Source organism: Pogoniulus pusillus, chromosome 33, assembly GCF_015220805.1.
Source record: "Pogoniulus pusillus isolate bPogPus1 chromosome 33, bPogPus1.pri, whole genome shotgun sequence".
NCBI classification, from domain to species: Eukaryota; Metazoa; Chordata; class Aves; order Piciformes; family Lybiidae; genus Pogoniulus; species Pogoniulus pusillus.
In genome coordinates, this window is record NC_087296.1 from 12,834,657 (window position 1) to 12,857,139 (window position 22,483).

At 52.5% G+C, this 22,483-nt stretch overlaps 1 protein-coding gene across 11 annotated transcripts in view; it reads right to left on the reverse strand.

The window, feature by feature from the left end:
* PTPRK (protein tyrosine phosphatase receptor type K) overlaps positions 1–22,483 on the reverse strand; it is a 609,180-nt gene that overhangs the window by 325,429 nt on the left and 261,268 nt on the right. For all 11 annotated transcript variants that reach the window (XM_064170307.1, XM_064170306.1, XM_064170297.1 and 8 more), the window contains exon 6: positions 21,829–22,003. In XM_064170307.1, coding sequence (XP_064026377.1) covers positions 21,829–22,003 — 175 coding nt within the window. The remainder of the gene's footprint in view (positions 1–21,828; positions 22,004–22,483) is intronic.

A 22,483-nucleotide genomic window follows, 5' to 3' on the forward strand; every position in this document is an offset into this window, starting at 1 on the left:
ACATAAAAGAAGAAATGGGAAATGTAAAAGGGGCCACTAACAATGCTGAAGCTCAAAGCACCCTCTGAAAACACAGAAGAGATTCAGATACTTTCTGCCATCTTTTTTCTCCAGTCCTTTAAGTGTTTCTGTTCATGCTTTGCATCATTTACACCACACATCAACTGCCTGTAACAAAATACTCACCTGTAATTCCCACCTGAGTGTCTTTAACAACATTTTCCTCATCCAGAATCCTTTGATTTCAGTAAAACACTGAATCACAGAATCACAGAATGGGAGGGGTTGGAAGGGACCCCTGGAGGTCATCCAGTCCAACACCCCTGCTAGAGCAAGATCACCTAGAGAAAGGTCACAGAGGAACACATCCAGACAGGTCTGCAAAGTCTCCAAGAGGAGACTCCACAATCTCCCTGGGCAGCCTGCTCCATGCCTCCAGCACCCTCACAGTTTCTCCTCAAGTGGAGATGGAACTTCCTGGCTTCCAGCTTATCCCCACTGTTCCTTGTCCTTTTACTGGGCATCACTGGAAACAGCCTGGCACCTCCATCCTGACACCCACTCCTCAGATATTTGCATGGACCATATCACCTCTCAGCCTTCTCTTCTCCAGGCTAACCAGCCTCAGGGCTCTGTGCCTGTCCTCATCACACAGATGTTCTTGTCACTTCAGCATCCTCAGAGAATGGTTTAGGTTGGAAGGGACCTCAAAGATCATCCAGTTCCTACCCCTCGCTAGGGTTCCAACCTCCCACTAGAGCAGGTCACTCAAGGCCTCATCCAACCTGGCCTTGAACACCTCCAGGGAGGTTGTGGAGCACAGAAGCACCCAATGTGATCAAAGATCACATTCTGTGCTTCTGTGCTCCACAACCTCCCTGGGAAACCTGTGCCAGTGTCTCACCACTCTCAATCTGTGCCACTGTCTCACCACCCTCAACCTATGCCAGTCTCTCACAACCCTCACTGCAAACTTCTTCCTAGCACCCAGTTTCAATCTCCCCTCTGCCAGTTTAAACCCAGTCCTTCTCACCCTGCCATTCCCAGACCTTGTCAATAGTCCCTCCCCAGCCCTCCTCGAGTCCCTTTTAGATACTGCAAGGCCATTCCAAGGTGTCCTCAAAGCCTTCTCTTCTCCAGCCTGCACAGCCCCAACTCTCTCAGCCTGTGCTCAGAGCAGAGCTGCTGCAGCCCTCTCAGCATCTTGGTGGCTTCCTCTGGACTGGCTCCAACACTTCCATGTCCTTCTCATGTCAGGGGCTCCAGAACTGCACCCAGGACTGCAGTTATTCATAGCCTCCACTGGACTCTCTGCAGTATATCCTTGTCCTTCAGCCCAGAACTGAACACAATACTCCAGATGTGGTCTCACCAGGGCAGAGTAGAGGGGGAGGACTTCTGTCTTTGTCTTGCCTTCTCTCAATTACCAACACCTTAACAGGGCTCTCTGGTTGCTTCTATCCTTTTTACTGTCTTTTTCAGCAGCTTGAATGACATCTAACACTGCAACAAGCCACTGTTTCCCCAGCAGAAGCATAGTTTGCATTTAGACTCAACAAATCTCTTGACACGAATGCATTCTTGAATGATCTTGGAGGTCTCTTTAAACCTGGCTGAGTCTATGATTCTTAGAATTTTGGTGGAGTTAATAACAGTTAAATAGTGAAGTGCTTAAGTAATATAGGTTGGACTGAAGGGAGGCTGTAGCCAGGTGGGGTTGGGCTCTGCTGCCAGGCACCCAGCAACAGAAGAAGGGGACACAGCCTCAAGCTGTGCCAGGGCAGGTCTAGGCTGGATGTTAGGTGGAAGTTCTTGCTAGAGAGAGTGATTGGCACTGGAATGGGCTGCCCAGGGAGGTGGTGGAGTTGCCATCCCTGGAGGTGTTGCAGCCAAGCCTGGCTGGGGCACTTAGTGCCATGGTCTGGTTGCTTGGGCAGAGCTGGGTGCTAGATTGGGCTGGCTGAGCTTGGAGCTCTCTTCCAACCTGCTTGATTCTATGATTCTATGATTCTGTGATTCTCTCCTCCACTTTTGTTTCTTTGTAAGGGTTTACTGTGTGTGAATAGGGTGTTTTTGCTTTTCCTTTACTTTCTTTTTTCCCCTTGGTATGGCAGAGGAGGGAATCTACCAAGTCCAGCTCTTCTTAACAGCTGAAGGATGAGGCATTTCCTTAACAATCCAAGGATGAGGTTTACTGTGGGTTTTTTTCTACTCAGGGCTATTACACCAAGCCTCATCATTCTGCTATCTGGTTATCTCCTCCACTGTGACAAGATAATGTGGGCTTGAGGGAACATACCAGTATCTCCTGACAGTCCCCTTCTGTTATATCAGCTCCTCTAGGGGCACATTCATAGCAGGAAGCTGTCACAGAGGGGAAAAAAAACCCAACCCAAGCCAAGACAAGGGTGTTTATCTCAGGAACCATTCCAGACTGCATTTCCCTGCAGGCACAAAGACTTCTGCAGTGCAGTGTAAGACACTTGCAAAGCAGACTGAGGCTGCAGCTTCATACGGCAGCTAAGCCAACCTAAAAGGGCCACATCGTCAGGGGCAGTCAACTACCACCACATCCTTGGGCTTTCCATCTTCTCCAGGGCAGTGGTTCTACTGCTAGAGAACTCTCCTGGCACAAAAACACCCACTTCTTTCTGGAGTGGCTGCCTTGTGTTAGCTCTGCCCCCAAACCAGCTCACAGCAGAAAGGGTTCTGATGGAAAAGAAGCAGGAACAGCACATTACTGGCAGTGGTAGAGAGGAAGGGAGAATCACAGAATGGCTTAGGTTGGAAGTGACCTCAGAGATCAAAGGATGTTAAGGGTTGGAAGGGACCCAAAGAGATCATCCAGTCCAACCCCCTGCCAGAGCAGGACCATACAATCTAGCTCAGGTCACACAGGAACACATCCAGACAGGCCTTGAAAGGCTCAAGAGAAGGAGACTCCACTGCCCCTCTGGGGAGTCCTTTCCAGTGCTCTGGGACCCTTCCAGTCAAGAAGTGCCCCCTCGTGTTGAGGTGGAGGTCATCTGCTCCAACTCCCCCTGCTACAGGCAGGGACACCTCTCAACTAGAATTGGTTGCCCAAGGTCTCATCCAACCTGGCCTTCAACACCTCCAGGGAGGAGGCAACCACAACCTCTCTGGGAAACCAGTTCCAGAGTCTCACCAACCTCATATTGAAGAACTTCTTCCTAAGCTCCAGTCTCACCCTGTTCTGTTTCAGTTTAAACACATTTCCCCTTGTTCTGCCTCTAGATACCCTCGTGAATGCTCATGGGCTCACCTTCACCCTCACGGGCTCCTCAACTCCAGCGAGATGTTGAGGTGCTGGAAGGTGTTGAGAGAAGGGCAGCAAGGCTGGGGAGGGGCCTGGAGCAGAGCCCTGTGAGGAGAGGCTGAGGGAGCTGGGGGTGTGCAGCCTGCAGCAGAGGAGGCTCAGGGCAGAGCTCATTGCTGTCTGCAGCTGCCTGCAGGGAGGCTGTAGCCAGGTGGGGTTGGGCTCTGCTGCCAGGCAGCCAGCACCAGAACAAGGGGACACAGCCTCAAGCTGTGCCAGGGTAGGTCTAGGCTGGATGTTAGGAGGAAGTTCTTCACAGAGAGAGTGATTGACATTGGAATGGGCTGCCCAGGGAGGTGGTGGAGGCACCGTCCCTGGAGGTGTTCAAGAAAAGCCTGGCTGAGGCACTTAGTGCCATGGTCTGGTTGATTGGATAGGGCTGGGTGCTAGGTTGGGCTGGATGCTCTTGGAGGTCTCTTCCAACCTGGTTGATTCTATGATTCTAAGCCCAACCTAACACCAAGTCACCCTAACACCACCATAGCCACCAAACCATGTCTCCAAGTGCCATGTGCACAGGTTTCTTAAACCCCTCCAGGGATGGTGACTCCACTGCCATCCTGGGCAGCCTGTGCCAATGCCTGACCGCTCCTGCAGCAAAGAAATTGTATCTAATCTCCTACCTCCTCAGGCTGCGCCAGGGGAAATTTAGGCTTGAGGTGAGGAGAAAGTTCTTCCCTGAGAGAGTCATTGGACACTGGAATGGGCTGCCCGGGGAGGTGGTGGAGTCGCCGTCCCTGGAGCTGTTCAAGGCAGGACTGGACGTGGCACTTGGTGCCATGGTCTGGCCTTGAGCTCTGTGCTAAAGGGTTGGACTTGATGGTCTGTGAGGTCTCTTCCAACCTTGGTGATACTGTGATACTGTGATACTGTGATACCTAAACCTCCCCTGCCACGACTCCAGGCCATATCCTCTCATAAGGTCTGGCCTGCCCAGGGCCCAGGCTGTGTAAGCCCAGGTGCCTGGCTAATGGCCCCCCGGGCTCAAGGCTCCTGCTCTCCCCATACCTGGGGGAGCCAAGCCCCGGTCCCTGCCTAAGTGGGTATGCTTTGGCCGACTGCTAAACCCGACTGGGTGACATCGTGGCCAAAGGACCATTAATCTCAGCCCACATCTGATAAATAGGGGAGCACAGGTAAGCGAGGTGCTCACCTCTCCCTGCTCGGTCGCTGCCTGCTGCTGCTGCTTTGGTTTGCCTCACTGCCTCTGTGTGCCACGGCGACGCTCTGCACCGCGCCTGAGCGGCGCCTTGCCTGCCCCTGGCAGCCTGACCCTGCCCGACTGAGCCCCAACGCAGGGCACGACCCAGCAACGAGTGTGGACGTGGGGACCTGCCGCCTGCCGCTCCGTCCCCGGCCTGCCGAGCCCCAACGCAGGGAACGACCCAGCAACGACCCAGCAACGAGGTTGGACACCGGGACCTGCCGGCTGCCGCTCCAGCTCCTCGCTCCAGCCCCGGCTCCCCGCTCCAGCCCCGGCTCCAGCCCCGGCTCCCCGCTCCAGCCCCTGCTCCAGCCCCCGCTCCAGCCTCGGCCCCCCGCTCCAGCCCCGGCTCCCCGCTCCAGCTCCCCGCTCCAGCCCCGGCCTCCTGCTCCAGCCCCCGCTCCCCGCTCCTGCCCCGGCTCCCCGCTCCTGCCCCGGCTCCCCGCTCCAGCTCCCCGCTCCAGCCCCCGCTCCAGCCCCGGCTCCCCGCTCCAGCCCCCGCTCCAGCCCCGGCTCCCCGCTCCAGCTCCCCACTCCAGCCCCTGCTCCAGTCCCGGCTCCCCGCTTCAGTCCCGGCTCCCCGCTCCAGTCCCGGCTCCAGCCCCGGCCCTCCGCTCCAGCCCCGGCTCCAGCCCCGGCCCCCCGCTCCAGCTCCCCGCTCCAGCCCCGGCCCCCCGCTCCAGCCCCGGCTCCTCGCTCCAGCCCCGGCTCCCCGCTCCAGCCCCGGCTCCCCACTCCAGCTCCTCGCTCCAGCTCCCGCTCCAGCCCCGGCCCCCCGCTCCAGCTCCCCGCTCCAGCCCCGGCCCCCCGCTCCAGCCCCGGCTCCTCGCTCCAGCCCCGGCTCCCCGCTCCAGCCCCGGCTCCCCACTCCAGCTCCTCGCTCCAGCCCCTGCTCCAGCCCCGGCCTCCCGCTCCAGCTCCCCGCTCCAGCCCCCCGCTCCAGCCCCGGCTCCCCGCTCCAGCCCCCGCTCCAGCCCCGGCCCGCCGTGCCAGCCCGAGGGCCGCCTCCTTGGCACACACAGCACTCACTCAGACTGCTCCATCCCGCAAGCCTGGACCCTGCCGTGCCCAGGTGGCTGCTGAGCACCCGATGGCTCCCTGAGCGCCAGGGAACACCCCTGTAGCGCCCGTGAGCCGTTCCCAGCCGGCGTGCCCCGTCCGGACTGAACAAGCAGCACAGCCCCACCGCATCGTTGCCACCTGAACTCCACCACCTGGCTCTCACCACCGCTATTTTCCTGCTTATGCTTCTGGAGCACAGATATTGAGACTCAACCAGCGAGTGCCTGACCTCTCTTCACTCCCGTTTGTAAAGGCTTACGCCTGACCTTTCAGCGGCACTTCGTGCTGCAAGCCTCTCTGGTTATAAACGCTCCTAAAGCTTTTCCCTAAGTCATTTGTGGCCAGGAGGAGGTTGCTCTCTTCTCTCAGGTGGCCAGCACCAGAACAAGAGGACACAGCCTCAGGCTGTGCCAGGGGAGATTTAGGCTGGAGGTGAGGAGAAAGTTCTTCCCTGAGAGAGTCATTGGACACTGGAATGGGCTGCCCGGGGAGGTGGTGGAGTCGCCGTCCCTGGAGCTGTTCAAGGCAGGACTGGACGTGGCACTTGGTGCCATGGTCTGGCCTTGAGCTCTGTGCTAAAGGGTTGGACTTGATGATCTGTGAGGTCTCTTCCAACCCTGATGATACTGTGATACTGTGATTTCAGTGGATGCAGACAGTCTGCCAAAACAGTTCTGCCAACTGCATCACAGTATTGGTGTGGGTTAGTTGTAAAGAAGTTTGGGGAAGTTTTCTCTGTATATGTTAATAAATCATTTAATAGCTTTTTGCCTCATTGCATTTCACCCCAAACCCAGGTTCGACCCTAATCATAGAATCATAGAATCATAGAATCAACCAGGTTGGAAGAGACCTCCAAGCTCATCCAGTCCAACCTAGCACCCAGCCCTATCCAGTCAACCAGACCATGGCACTAAGTGCCTCATCCAGGCTTTGCTTGAAGACCCCCAGGCACGGTGCCTCCACCACCTCCCTGGGCAGCCCATTCCAATGCCAATCACTCTCTCTGTGAAGAACTTCTTCCTAACATCCAGCCTAGACCTACCCTGGCACAACTTGAGACTGTGTCCCCTTGTTCTATTGCTGGTTGCCTGGGAGAAGAGGCCACCCCCCACCCTGGCTACAATGCCCCTTCAGGTAGTTGTAGACAGTAATAAGATCACCCCTGAGCCTCCTCTTCTCCAGGCTAAACAGGCCCCCAGCTCCCTCAACCTCTCCTCATAGGGTTTGTGTTCCAGGCCCCTCCCCAGCTTTGTTGCCCTTCTCTGGACATGTTCCAGCACCTCAACATCCTTCTTGAATTGAGGAGCCCAGAACTGGACACAGCACTCAAGGGGTGGCCTGACCAGTGCTGAGTACAGGGGCAGAATAACCTCCCTTGTCCTACTGGCCACACTGTTCCTGATGCAGGCCAGGATGCCATTGGCTCTCTTGGCCACCTGGGCACACTGCTGCCTCACTTCAGCTTACTCTCTATCAGTACCCCCAGGTCCCTCTCCTCTTGGCTGCTCTCAGCCACTCTGGCCCCAGCCTGTAGTGCTGCTTGGGGTTGTTGTGGCCAAAGTGCAGCACCCTGCCCTTGGCCTTGTTAAATCTCATCCCATTGGCCTCTGCCCACCCATCCAGCCTGGCCAGGTCCCTCTGCAGGGCTCCCCTACCTTCCAGCAGCTCCACAGCTGCTCCTAGCTTGGTGTCATCTGCAAACTCACTGATGCTGGACTAAATCCCCTCGTCCAGGTCACCAATAAAGATATTGAACAGGACTGGGCCCAGCACTGATCCCTGGGGAACACCACCAGTGCCAGCTGCCAACTGGATGTGGCACCATTCACCACCACTCTCTGAGCTCTGCCATCCAGCCAGTTCTTGATCCAGCACAGAGTGAATCTGTCCAATCCCCTCCTTAACACCTCCCCATGCCCTCAAAATCCAGAATGCCATGAAACGTTTCATCCACGCCCCTCTAGGAATCCTTTTAGCTCTGCTAGAAGGTGACAAATGCCAGCAAGTCTCATTAAAGAAGCCTCAGGTGCCCAACTCCTGGAAGTCAGCAGGGCTGGAGGTGCAGGAAGCACAAGGACACAGAGCTGACACCCAGCAGCAACAGACTGGAGGTACCTGCTCCATTAATTTCTGTTAATTGCCTGAGAGCTCAACTTTGCTTCCACTTGGCATCTGCTCAGCCAGTCGGCCAGAAGGCTGCAGGAGAGTTCATCTTCATTATCAGAAATCCTAATGGTGCCAATGTCTTAGGGGACAGCCTCCTGAATAAGAGGACAGTTTGCATGTGCCATGTCCTGCTTGGCACAAGCTGCTTCCCTCTTCCTTTTCTGATGTAGGCAACAGCAGCTGTACAAAATGCTCAGCTTCAAAGTCAGGACATTCTGTTCCCTTCAGCACACATTTGTAAGACACTCTGTGTCCCAGCCTGGAAGCACTAACACACCACTTCATTCCTGCTTTAGGTTTTGACTTGGTTTTCCACAAAGGGCAGGAGAAAATGAGTTAAAAAAACCACTCATGAAACCATTCTCATCTCCTTGCAACTCCACAAAGCTGTTTGCTCAACTTCTTGAAGCAGCCACTTGCAGAATCACAGAAATGTTTTGCTTGGAGAAGACCTCTAAGAGCACAGAGTCCAACCTTCAGCCCAACACCACCATGCCCATTAAATCACGCCCTGAAGTGCCACAAACACCTCCAGGGATGTGGACTCCACCACCTCCCTGGGCAGCCTCCTTTGGAAAAAGAAATTGTTCCAAATCTCCAACCTAATCCTCTCCTAGCACAATTCCAGGTCATTTCCTCTCCTATCACCTGGATACTAGGGAGAAGAGACCAACCTCACCTCACTGCAGACTGCTCCCAGAGAGTTCTAGAGTGAAATGAAATCTCCTCTCCACCTCCTCTTCTCCTGACTAAACAACCCCATAGAGTCACAGAATCAGCCAGGGTTGGAAGGGAGCAAAAGGAGCAGCCAGTGCCAACCCCCCTGCCATGCCCAGGGACACCCTACCCTAGAGCAGGCTGCACACAGCCTCACACAGCCTGGCCTCAAACACCTCCAGCCATGGGGCCTCAAACACCTCCCTGGGCAACCCATGCCAGCCTCTCACCACTCTCCTGCTCAACAACTTCCTCCTCACCTCCAGCCTCACTCTCCCCACCTCCACCTTTGCTCCATTCTCCCCACTCCTGGCACTCCCTCACAGCCTCAAAAGTCCCTCCCCAGCTTTTTTGGAGCCCACTTCAGATCCTGCAAGGCCACAAGAAGGTCCCCTGGGAGCCTCCTCTGCTCCAGCCTGCACAGCCCCAACTCTTTCAGTCTGTGCTCACAGCAGAGCTGCTGCAGCCCTCCAGTGCAGCTCTGCTCTCCAGACCCTTCCCAATCTTTGTTACCCTTTTCTGGACATTCTCCAGCACCTCAGTGTCCCTCTTGGGGGGGGCAAAACTGAACCCAGTATGTGAGGTGTGGCCTCAGCAGTGCTGAGCACATGGGGACAATCACTCCCTCCTGCTGCTGATCTCACTACTGCTGAGGCAGGCAGGATGCTGTTGGTCTTCCTGGCTACCTTGTCTTAGCCTGAAGAAAAAGCCTTCTTCATCAACTCTTTACCTTTTCTATTACTCAAAGAATAGGCTAAAGCTGCTCCTGAAACAACTGGAAGTGAATTCAGAGGATCCACTTTGCTTCTAATTGTGAAAATGTCACAGGTAAGAGGGATAATGTGGAGGGAAGTGTCACTGGGGGACAATTCTTTGTGTGGCAAAGTCCACAGACTTAGAAGTCAGGTACTGGAGGTGTTCCCAGGAAAAATAAATCTCCTGAAGTATTTCTTTAGGCAGCCACCTTGATGAAAAGTGCAGGAGGAAGGTCAAACAGACTCCTGAAATGGCATCAAGGAGCAGCTGTAGTTAAAGACCTTCAGCAGAAGAACAAGATCACAGAATCACAGAGTCACCCAGGTTGGAAGAGAGCTCCAAGCTCAGCCAGCCCAGCCTAGCACCCAGCCCTGCTCAACCAACCAGACCATAGCACTAAGTGCCCCAGCCAGCCTTGGCTTCAACACCTCCAGGGATGGCAATTCCACCACCTCCCTGGGCAGCCCATTCCAATGCCAATCACTCTCTCTTCCTCCTCACATCCAGCCTAGACCTGCCCTGGCACAGCTTGAGGCTGTGTCCCCTTGTTCTGTTGCTGCTTGCCTGGCAGCAGAGCCCAACCCCACCTGGCTACAGCCTCCCTGCAGGCAGCTGCAGACAGCAATGAGCTCTGCCCTGAGCCTCCTCTGCTGCAGGCTGCACCCCCCCAGCTCCCTCAGCTTCTCCTCACAGGGCTCTGCTCCAGGCCCCTCCCCAGCCTTGCTGCCCTTCTCTCAACACCTTCCAGCACCTCAGCATCTCTCTTGAATTCAGGAGCCCAGAACTGGACACAGCACTCAAGGTGTGGCCTGAGCAGTGCTGAGCACAGGGGCACAAGAACCTCCCTTGTCCTGCTGCCCACACTGCTCCTGAGCCAGCCCAGGATGCCACTGGATAATCCTGCACTATGAATTATGAAACAGGCAAATATTTAAAACTCTTCAGGATAGGAAATAAACCTTCACCAAAACAAAAAAAAAACCCAAACAAGCAAACATCAAACTTCCATCCAAACTATTCTGAATAAACTTTTCTGTTAAGCTCTTCAAAATGATCCTCAAATCTCTCCCCAACCAAGATGATGATTGAAGGTCAACTGGTACACTGCAAAGCATATTTTAATGAGATAAATTCCATTATAATTGCAACAACTATTCCAGCCACAATTTAGACATAGAATCCAATTATCCATTTCATTTTCATTTACACCTCATGGGCTAGATCATTTATCATGTTTCATGATAATGATCAGAAGGCACATGGAAAGTGATTTCTGGAGGTAACAAATTACCTCCCATATTAGCATAGCTTACAAGATCCTGTCAACAAGTACTAGGCATAAATGTGAGGTAATTAAATTTACAATGTGCAGGAGCATTTGATATGCTTCTTGCTTTTTCTAGCAGCTGCCAAAAGATCTGGGTTACTAAATTCAACACACCAGTTTAGCTGCCTGAGCACAGTAATTCAGCTCTTCCTAACACAGCAGCAAGCATTACACCACCAGAACATCAACAAGTACACAGCATGCAGTGGGCTCAAGATCTAGAGAAGGATCTCTCATCATCTGCTATTCTTGCTTCTTGCCAGGGAACCATCCATCATGTCTCTGAGACAGCTTGGAATGATAGCTCTGGACCCTCATATCACTGCTCCTTGAACTCTATCTCATCCATCTTTTGCATCATTCCCCATTTGCAGCTCAGCAGCGTCTCCCTGCTGCAACAGCCAGAGTGAACCTGCAATGCCTTTAACCTGCAGTGCCACTCAGAGAGTAATTGATTTCTTTTTATTGCAGATAGGGCTCAGCCAGGCTGAAGCCAGGAGATAGTCACAACAATACTAGGATGGCAGTGTCTTTTGCCTTTCAGAGCATCACAGAATCACAGAATTAACCAGGTTGGAAAAGGCCTTTGAGATCATCGAGTCCAACCTAGCACCTAACACCTTCTAATCAATTAAAGCCTGGCCCCAGCCAGCCTTCTTTTAAACACCTCCAGGCACTGCGACTCCACCACCTCCCTGGGCAGCCCATTCCAATGCCAATCACTCTCTCTGACAACAACTTCCTCCTAACAGCCAGCCTGAACCTGCCCTGGCACAGCTTGAGGCTGTGCCCCCTTCTTCTGATGCTGCTTGCCTGGCAGCAGAGCCCAACCCCACCTGGCTGCAGCCTCCCTGCAGGCAGTTGTAGACAGCAATGAGCTCTGCCCTGAGCCTCCTCTGCTGCAGGCTGCACCCCCCCAGCTTCCCCAGCCTCTCCTCAGAGGGCTCTGCTCCAGGCCCCTCCCCAGCCTTGCTGCCCTTCTCTCAACACCTTCCAGCACCTCAACATCTCTCTTGAATTGTGGAGCCCAGAACTGGACACAGCACTCCAGGTGTGGCCTGAGCAGTGCTGAGCACAGGGGCAGAAGGACTGCCTTTGTTCCTTCTTGTCACACTATTCTTGATATGACCCACTTCCAAGGAAACATTGCTGGATTCCCAAAGCTGGCTACATTATAAGGCATGTACAGGCAGCAATATAGAAAAGCTGGCATAGGAATATTTTTATATATATATATATACACCTGTAAATCATAGAATTATAGAACCAGTCAGGGTTGGAAAGAACTACAAGGATCATCTGAGTACAAGTCCCCTGCCATGCCCAGGGACACCTTACTCAGAGTCCCATCCAGCCTGGCCTTAAACACCTCCAGCCATGGGGCCTCAACCACCTCCCTGGGCAACCCATTCCAGCCTCTCACCACTCTCCTGCTCAACAACTTCCTCCTCACCTCCAGCCTCACTCTCCCCACCTCCATTTTTGCTCCATTCCCCCCAGCCTTGTCACTCCCTGAGAGCCTAAAAAGTCCCTCCCCAGGTTTTTTGTACCCCCCTTCATACATATATATATATGCAGCTTGTGTCCCTGCACTTCATCTCCAATTTAATAGCGAGACTCACCCAAACGCCGCTGAAAATTAATGTCAGGGGTGGCTTCACTTTGTGTTTTTTGCTAAGTGATTCAGTATTAAAACACTATCAGGGTTTTAAATACCTCCTAAAGCAGCCAGGTGCAGCTGCATTCCAAAAATTAAACAAAAAGCCAAGTAATAATAACACTGCTACTAAAAAAAGGCAGCCCAGATTAAGTCTGCATTGATCCCGACAAACTCCGGTGCGGCGGCGGAGACCTGTGTGCCATAAACCACCCAAAGCCTGAGTGTTTGAATTCAGCTTCATCTGAATGCTGCTATAAAAGTTTAATAAATCAAACTGATCAAAATGCCCCCAGTGGCAGGTGGGGATTCAGTTTCCAATTCAAATTCCCTTTAATAGATGGCTGCTCTGACATCCTGCCTTTCCCCCACCATCCACGCTGCATTCCAAGTGCTCTCCTTTTCCCCGTCGTTACCCTGCACCCTGCTCATCAGCAGGCTTTTCCAACAGCCCTGCATGATACTCAAGTGATGTCAAACCCACAGGGCTCCAAACTGGAGCAGGATGGCAGAGGAAAGGAACTTTGCCTAGCCTCAAGTAAATGTTTTCCTAACCTGCCTGCCGCTGTCGATGGCATTCAGGCTGAAGCAGCCCAGCCTGAGCTGTGCTGTTCAAATGGAACACTGAGTTCAGCATATGCTGAGGCAGACCAGATCCTGGAAAGGAAATTATCCAAGTGAAATACAGCTCTGACGTGGTGGGGCAGGCTGGAGACAGCTCTAATTAAGATGAGAAAAATCACATTAGTGCAAATGGTCTTCATGGCTTCTTTCCTTGGATAAAAGGCAGATATAAGAAAGCAAGCAAGCCCCTTCCTTCCTCCCTGCAGTGCCACCTGCCAACAGCCTCCTCCTTGCCTCTCTCTCTTCCCTTTGCACTCACTCCCATCAACTCTAAACAGAGATCTCACTACTCAAAGTGAGTAACTTCAGAGTGATCTCACAAATGTTTTGGTTTTTCACACATCTGTACTTTCCTAACAAGAATCAAAGAACCTCAGAAACATTTTGGTTGGAGGAGACCTTTAAGGGATTTGAGTCCAACATTCTCTAACTCTATCAAGGCTGCTGCTAAGTCATGTCCCCCAGCACCATGTTTCTGCCTCTTTGGAACACCTCCAGGGATGAGGATTCAAACACCTCCCTGGGCAGCCTGTGCCAGGCTTTGACAAACCTTTCAGTGAAGAAGTTTCTCCCAATCTCCAACCTAACCCTCCTCTGGTGCTACTATAGAATCACAGAATCAAGCAGGTTGGAAGAGAGCTCCAAGCTCAGCCAGCCCAACCTAGCACCCAGCCCTGCCTAACCAACCAGACCATGGCACTAAGTGCCCCAGCCAGGCTTGGCTTCAACACCTCCAGGCACAGCCACTCCACCACCTCCCTGGGGAGCCCATTCCAATGCCAATCACTCTCTCTGACAACAACTTCCTAACAACATCCAGCCTAGACCTGCCCTGGCACAGCTTGAGGCTGTGTCCCCTTGTTCTGGTGCTGGTTGCCTGGCAGCAGAGCCCAACCCCACCTGGCTACAGCCTCCCTGCAGGCAGCTGCAGACAGCAATGAGCTCTGCCCTGAGCCTCCTCTGCTGCAGGCTGCACACCCCCAGCTCCCTCAGCCTCTCCTCACAGGGCTGTGCTCCAGGCCCCTCCCCAGCCTTGCTGCCCTGCTCTCAACACCTTCCAGCACCTCAACAGCTCTCTGCAATTCAGGAGCCCAGAACTGGACACAGCACTCCAGGGGTGGCCTGAGCAGTGCTGAGCACAGGGGCACAAGAACCTCCCTTGTCCTGCTGCCCACACTGCTCCTGAGCCAGCCCAGGATGCCATTGGCTCTGTTGCCCATTTGGGCACACTGTTGGCTCATGCTCTCTGCCAGCACCCCCAGCTCCCTCTCTGCCTGGCTGCTCTCAGCCACTCTGTTTTGACTCACTGAAGCAGCAAACTGCTATTTTATGGAAATAAAAAAAATAAATACAATGAAGATTTATCACTCCTGTGGCTCTTCCAGATACATTGCAGCCAGAGCAAATGATGTTATTCATTAAATCACAGAATGGTGGGAGTTAGAATGGCCCTCCAGAGATCATGCAGTGCAAACCCCCTGCCAAAGCAGGATCACCAGGGCAGGTCACACAGGAACATACCTAGAGGGGTCTTGAAAATCTCCAGAGAGTATTGTACCCATTTCTGGGCAGCCCAGTTCAAGAGGGTCAGGGATATACTGGAAAGAGTCACTGGACTGCAGGCTGCAGGGATGCTGAAGGGGCTGGAACATCTGTGTGATGAGGAGAGGCTGAGAGCCCTGGGGCTGAGAGGGGAACTGAGCAACGGTTACAAACATCTGAGGGGTGGGTGCCAAGAAGCAGGGGCCAGGCTCTATGCAGTGGTGCTCTGTGGTAGGAGAAGAGGCAAAAGACACAAACTGGAATCCAGGAAGTTCCATCTCAACATGTGGAAATCTTCAGTGTGAGGGTGCTGGAGCAGGCTGCCCATGGAGGTTGTGGAGTCTCCATCTCTGGAGACTTTCAAAACCTGCCCAGATGCATTCCTCTGTGACCTGCCCTAGGTGGTCCTGCTCTAGCAAGGTGTTGGACTGGACAATGTCCAGAGGTCACTTCCAAACCCTACCATTCTGTGATTCTGTGATTCTTAGTCACTCTGACTTTAGATATCCCAGCTACTGCTCCTCCCAGCATCTCCCCCGGGTCCCAGATAACCCTGGAGACTTCAAGAAATTACTCTCCCAGAAATCACCAGTTTAGGAGCCATCAAGGGAAAATATCAAGAGAATTAATCCCATGAACCTATTGAGGAGAATGAAACAACTAACAGTAAAGACAGCAGGAAAAGGAAGAGGAAAGGGAGAGCTCCTTCCACACATACCCATAAACATCAGCAGTGCCATAACCCATGGGAAAATATCACATGAGCCTATTGAGGAGAATGAATCAACTACAGTAAAGACAGAAGGAGAAAGAAGAGGCAAGGCAGAGCTCCTTCCACACATACCCAAGAACATCAGCAGTGCCATAACCCCCCTGCCATGCCCAGGGACACCCTACCCTACATCAGGATGCCCACAGCCTCATCCAGCCTGGCCTCAAACACCTCCAGGGATGGGGCCTTAAACATGTCCAGGGATGGGGCCTCAACCACCTCCCTGAGCAACCCACTCCAGGCTCTCACCACTCTCATGCTGAAGAAGTTCCTCCTCAGGGCCAGGCTGCACCTACCCATCTCCAGCTTTGCTGTAGATCAACCTGCTCTATCAGGCTGAGGGAGTTGGGGTTGTTTAGCCTGGAGAAGAGGAGGCTCAGGGCAGAGCTCATTGATGTCTACAACTACCTGAAGGGAGGCTGTAGTCAGGTGGGGTTGGGCTCTGCTGCCAGGCAACTAACAACAGAACAAGGGGACACAGCCTCAAGCTGTGCCAGGGCAGGTTCAGGCTGGATGTGAGGAGGAAGTTGTTGTCAGAGAGAGTGATTGGCATTGGAATGGGCTGCCCAGGGAGGTGGTGGAGTCTCTGTGGCTGGAGGTGTTGAAGCCAAGCCTGGCTGGGGCACTTAGTGCCATGGTCTGGTTGCTTGGCCAGGGCTGGGTGCTAGGTTGGGCTGTCTGAGCTTGGAGCTCTCTTCCAACCTGCTTGATTCTATGATTCTGTGACTCAATCTCCAGAGGTCCCTTCCACGTCTGTGATCCTCTTTTGAGCTACTGGGCAGCAATCTGTGCTCCTCACTCCTCCAACAAGCAGTGCTGTGAATAAAGTTTGGCTTCTGCACACCACAGACCTTACCATTAGTCAAAACTGATCAGGAAGCAGCAGCACTAAAGCCACGACCAAGTGAACTGTGCTTCACAGGGTGTTTCTTTTCTTCCCCTCCCCTGGCTCTGAGCACACACAGATCAATACTCTTCAGCACGAGAATCCTGCAGTGAAATTTTCATTTCTTACCAACAGCAACAAAAGGGCCCCAAGCATGCCCTGTCACTTCCACTTTAGAAGGAAATGCACTAATAAACTCTTCCCCCTGGGTCATCTTTGACAATGGGCAATACTCTGCCAGCTCTTATTAAAGGCAATTCGTATCAGTGGCCCAAAAATTTCCTTTAAAATTATCATCTTTTGTATCCATGGAGCAGGATGTCAGCTTTAAAGTGCCACTGAGATATAGGACCTGTCATTCTGGTTAATTTTCAGTCCAGTTTTAACACCAGGCTAGCTGATCCCTAAGGGTATGCTTTTTTGGCTAACGAGATTTATTTAGTGGTTATCCAGACAAACAAGGAAATATATTACTGTGTATTGCTTTTCAAATGGAACAGCAAGCAATAAATCCTGCTCTGAAGCATAAATCTTGGGTTCCCACCATGATGTCAAAGAGATGAAAATGTTTTCAGGAGATTAATCTTTTTTTTTCCCTCCTTTTTTGAGATTATATATGTCTATATATCAGCAGACAGACATCACAGAGACATAGAATGGTCTGGGTTAGAAGGGACCTCCAAAGCTCATCCAGTCCAGTCCCCTCTGCAGTCAGCAGGGATATCCTCGACTAGATCAAGGTTGCACACAGCCCTGTCGAGCCTCACCTTGGGTATCTCCAGGGATGCAGCCTCAATCACCTCCCTGGGCAGCCTGTTCCAGTATTTCTGCACTCTCATGGTGCAGAACTTGTTCCTAACATCCAGTCTAAATCTGCTCTGTTCTAGTTTGAAGCCATTGCCCTCGTCCTGTCCCTGCAAGCCTTTGCAAATGGTCCCTCTGCAGCCTTCTTGTAGCCCCCTCAGGTACTGGCAGGCTGCTCTTAGGCCTCCCCAGAGCCTTCTCTTCTCCAGGCTGAACCCTCCCAGCTCCCTCAGCCTGTTCCCATAGCAGAGCTGCTCCAATCTCCTGATGGTTTGCATCACCCAACTTGCAGAAGCATAACAGCATTGGGTTGTGGAGCTGTGGAATCCTTGGACTGTGGAGTGCCAGATAATAAAAGGTCTCACCCAGAGGTGCCCCTGGGGTTAGCTCAGTTCATGGCTGCTGCATTATAACTCACTGGGGAGTTGTGGATGTCAGAGGTGGCTCTTTGGGGCTCACACAGTCACAGATGTGGTGCTGAGGGACATGGGTTTAGCACCAGCCTTGCTAGAGTCAGAGGATGTTTGGCTCCTTGAACCCTGGATTGGGCCACAATGTGCCCTGGTGGGCAAGAGAGCCAATGGCATCCTGGGGGCATCAGGAGAAGTGTGGCCAGCAGGGCTAGGGAGGCTCTGCTCCCCTTCTGCTCTGCCCTGCTGAGGCCACAGCTGCAATACTGTGTCCAGTTTTGGGCTCCTCAGTTCAGGAGAGACAGGGACCTGCTGGAGAGAGTCCAGGCTGAACACTCCCAGCTCACTCAGCTTGGCCTCACAGCAGAGGTGCTCCAAACCTCTGATCATCTTCATGGCCCCACTCTGGACCCACTCCATCAGCTCCATGTTCTTCCTGTGTTAAGGGCTCCCAAGCTGGATGCACTAACTATATAAATAGGTATATACATTCCACTCCATAAGGTTAATGCTGCTTATGAGATCAAGGTGGTGCCCACTAGAAGAGTCCTAATTTAGTGTGGGCTGAGGGAGCTGGGGTTGATAGTCCTGTAGAATACAAAGCTCCTGGAAGAGCTTAGAGCAGCCTTCCAGTACTTCAAAGGGGCTGCAGGAGAGCTGGGGAGGGACTATTGACAAGGGTTGGGAGTGACAGGGTGAGAGGCAGTGGTTTGACATTAGAAAAGAGCAGATAACAGAATCATAGAATCAGCCAGGTTGGAAGATAGCTCCAAGCTCATCCAGCCCAACCTAGCACCCAGCCCTGGCCAACCAACCAGACCATGGCACTAAGTGCCCCAGCCAGCCTTGGCTTCAACATCTCCAGCCACAGAGACTCCACCACCTCCCTGGGCAGCCCATTCCAATGCCAATCACTCTCTCTGACAACAACTTCCTCCTCACATCCAGCCTGAACCTGCCCTGGCACAGCTTGAGGCTGTGTCCCCTTCTTCTGTTGCTGGTTGCCTGGCAGCAGAGCCCAACCCCACCTGGCTACAGCCTCCCTGCAGGCAGCTGCAGACAGCAATGAGCTCTGCCCTGAGCCTCCTCTGCTGCAGGCTGCACACCCCCAGCTCCCTCAGCCTCTCCTCACAGGGCTCTGCTCCAGGCCTCTCCCCAGCCTTGCTGCCCTGCTCTCAACACCTTCCAGCACCTCAACATCTCTCTGGAATTGAGGGGCCCAGAACTGGACACAGCACTCAAGGTGTGCCCTGAGCAGTGCTGAGCACAGGGGCACAAGAACCTCCCTTGTCCTGCTGCCCACACTGCTCCTCAGCCAGCCCAGGATGCCATTGGCTCTGCTGCCCACCTGGGCACACTGCTGCCTTGGCTTCAGCTCCTCTCTCCCAGCACCCCCAGCACACACACACATATATATTACACACACACATTAAAATTCTTGGGCTTCCCATTCAAAAAGCAGACAAAAAGTAAAATTAACCTTAAACTAAAGCAGCTGTAGAGCCCTTCTCTACATAGCCAGACATCAGGGTTATGTTTAAAGCCATAAAGATGTTGTTCTCTATTAGATGACCTCAGCTTCTCAGCAGGACAATAGGCTGCAGCCAAAGAACAACAACAACACACCAAAAAAAAAAGGAGGCTCCAATGAAGTTTGATAGTTACCTCATTTTTGGAGATAAATAGTGTTTTAAACACCACTTTATTGCTCTATTATCCTAGAGGAAAAAATAGGAAAGCTTCACTTATTGGAAGAATACATCAATTTGCCCTGCTTTTCTAACAGCAGAACAAAAAGTCTGCTTTTGTGCTGGAGGAAGACTAATTCCATTTTATTGGGATGAGAGCCCATCTTGCCAGGCAAAAAGTAATCTGGCAGAAGAAAATAAAAGCTGTTAACAAATTGTCTAAATCCTCCTATGGTCATCAAGCTCATTTGTCTTGATGGCACAGAGAAGGCATAAAACCTAGTTGGCCTCAATCAACTGCTCTCCCAGGGAGAAGACCTCTGCCAGCACATGCCAGGTACCAAACAAGTGAGAGCACTTCCCATCTTATTTCTGTTTTCACAAGCTCAGGGTCATAGAATCACAGAATCAGTCAGGGTTGGAAGGGAGCACAAGGAGCAGCCAGTTCCAACCCCCTGGCATGCCCAGGGACACCCTACCCTAGAGCAGGCTGCACACAGCCTCACACAGCCTGGCCTCAAACACCTCCAGCCATGGGGCCTCAACCACCTCCCTGGGCAACCCATTCCAGCCTCTCACCACTCTCCTGCTCAACAACTTCCTCCTCACCTCCAGCCTCACTCTCCCCACCTCCAGCTTTGCTCCATTCCCCCCACTCCTAGCACTCCCTGACAGTCTCAAATGTCCCTCCCCAGCTTTTTTGTAGCCCCTTTCAGACCCTGGAAGGCCACCAGAAGGTCACCTGGGAGCCTCCTCTTCTCCAGCCTGCACAGGCCCAACTCTGGATCAACTTGATCTCCTTGTACCACCTCCAAGCTGCCAACTGACCAAGCCACCCATTGCTGGAGCAACAAGTCAAAGAGCAAGTGGCTTCTGGAAGTGAAACTTCACCTTCCTGTCTTGAACCACACAACCACAGAATGGTTTGGGACCTTAATGATCATCTAAGTTTCAATCAAGCTGCTGTGGGCAGGGACACCTCCCACCAGACCAGGGTGATAAAGGCCTTGTCAAATGCTTCCAGAGTGGGGGCATCCACAATTCCCTGGGCAACCCCTGCCAGTCTCACCACCCTCACTAGAAAGAATTTCTTCCTCATCTCCAGTCTCAGTCTCCTCTCTCCCAGCTCAAAGCCATTGCCTCCTGTCCTGTCACTACAAGCCCTTGTCAAAACTGTCCCAATCTCCTCTCTCCCAGCACAAAGCCATTGCCTCTCATCCCATCACTGCAAGCCCTTGTCAAAACTGTCCCAATCTCCCAGCTCAAAGTCATTGCCTCTCATCCCATCACTACAAGCCCTTGTCAAAACTGCCCCAATCTCCTAGCTCAAATCCATTGCCTCTCATCCTCTCACGAGCCCTTGTCAAAACTGTCCCAGTCTCCCCTCTCCCAGCTCAAAGCCATTGCCTCTTGTTCTCTCACCACAAGCCCTTGTCAAAACTGCCCCAATCTCCCCTCTCCCAGCTCAAAGCCATTGCCTCTCATCCCATCACTACAAACCCTTGTCAAAACTGCCCCAATCTCCCCTCTCCCATCTCAAAACCATTGCCTTGCCCTTGTCAAAAGCCCACATAAACCCTTGTAAAAGCCATGCCCTTTGCCAGCCAAGATTCCATGATTCCACGACACAAAATGCATGAATGCAAACCCCTCCAAGCCAGCACTGCCAGACACAAACTGTGGCTGCACTGCAGCAGGCTCCTGACTGAATCACAAGGAGGAAATGCATTTTGAGTGGGAGAAGCAAGATTTGCTTCTCCTTCCTCCCGCTTCCCAGGTTGGAAATCATCACAGAACATCTCCACAATGCTCTCAGTCCTTGAGTAGGTGAAAGTTTACAACTATTTTTACACACCTGTCTCCTAGGGAACAGAACAATGTATTATTTGCTGTTCTAGCTGTCTGCTCAAGGTAACAGGCTTTAAAAGGGAATGTTAACTAAGCACAGTGGAGCCTCTCCTGTCAGCAGAAGTATTTATGAGAAGTCAAGTGGTTTGCACCTTGAGTTCAACCAACAGCATGCACAGGAAAGCTGCCACACACACTGCAGGATCAGGGTTTCCACAGCTCAAATCCATTGCCTCTCATCCCATCACTGCAAGCCCTTGTCAAAACTGCCCCAATCTCCCCTCTCCCAGCTCAAATCCATTGCCTCTCATCCCATCACTGCAAGCCCTTGTCAAAACTGTCCCAGTCTCCCCTCTCCCAGCTCAAAGCCATTGCCTCTCATCCCATCACTGCAAGCCCTTGTCAAAACTGTCCCAGTCTCCCCTCTCCCAGCTCAAAGCCATTGCCTCTCATCCCATCACTACAAACCCTTGTCAAAACTGTCCCAGTCTCCCCTCTCCCAACTCAAATCCATTGCCTCTCATCCCATCACTACAAACCCTTGACAAAACTGTCCCAATCTGCCCTCTCCCAGCTCAAAGCCATTGCCTCTCATCCTCTCACTACAAACCCTTGACAAAACTGTCCCAATCTGCCCTCTCCCAGCTCAAAGCCATTGCCTCTCATCCTCTCACTACAAACCCTTGTCAAAACTGCCCCAATCTGCCCTCTCCCAGCTCAAATCCATTGCCTCTCATCCCATCACTACAAACCCTTGTCAAAACTGTCCCAGTCTCCCCTCTCCCAACTCAAATCCATTGCCACTCATCTTCTCACTACAAACCCTTGTCAAAACTGTTTCTCTCCCTGGAGAGCAGCTGCAAGAAGTTCTGCAAAGCAGCCTTTCGTTTCAGGACCGCTGCAGCAGCTCCGCGGCTCAGCACCATCGCTTCAGCTCAAGGCACCTGTCAGCTGAATGGAAGCTGAGAGCCAGCAGGAAGCAGGGAGCTTAAGAACATGAAAGTGGGAAGCAAGCAGAGCCTTACCTCGAACAATAAGCTGAGCAAAATTGGACACTCCAGAGCCTCTCTCTGACTGCGTGACGCAGCGGTACAGATCCTGGTCTGTCTTGGTCACCTCTTGCAGTTTGAAGGTAGCAGCAAATCTTCTGTGGTTGATGTTTTTAGTCTGAGCAACTGGAATATCTTCCCCATTTCTCCTCTGAAAAGAAAGAGTAAGCAAGGCAGAGTTACTTCCTGAGAACACAGGAGACACTGACTGTGGCCATCATACAGTGGATGGGCAAAGCAAGCCCAAATGTCAGGAGTGTTCAGCCCACGCTGTGCTTCCACGGCAGAAATGCTCAGTGCTGAGGTGTCACAAGAGACAAAAGCAGTTCAGAAACAAGTTCTGGGGTGAAAAGCACCATGAGGCTTTGGCACTGCCACCAAACATGCAAAGATGCCCATGGTATACACAGCAGCCACTGCTTCATGGTTGGAATTGTCCTAGGAGAGCCTAGCAGCAGCAGTTGCACTCCTAAGAGAACCCAGTGAATTTTCACCCCAATTCTAAGGGATAGACTGAGTGTACTGTGAGAAACCCTTAAACAAAGCTGGCATGCAGGCATTTCACATGTTCAGTACCTTTACTGACGATCTGGAGCAGGGGACTGAGTCCAGCATCAGTGAGTTTGCAGAT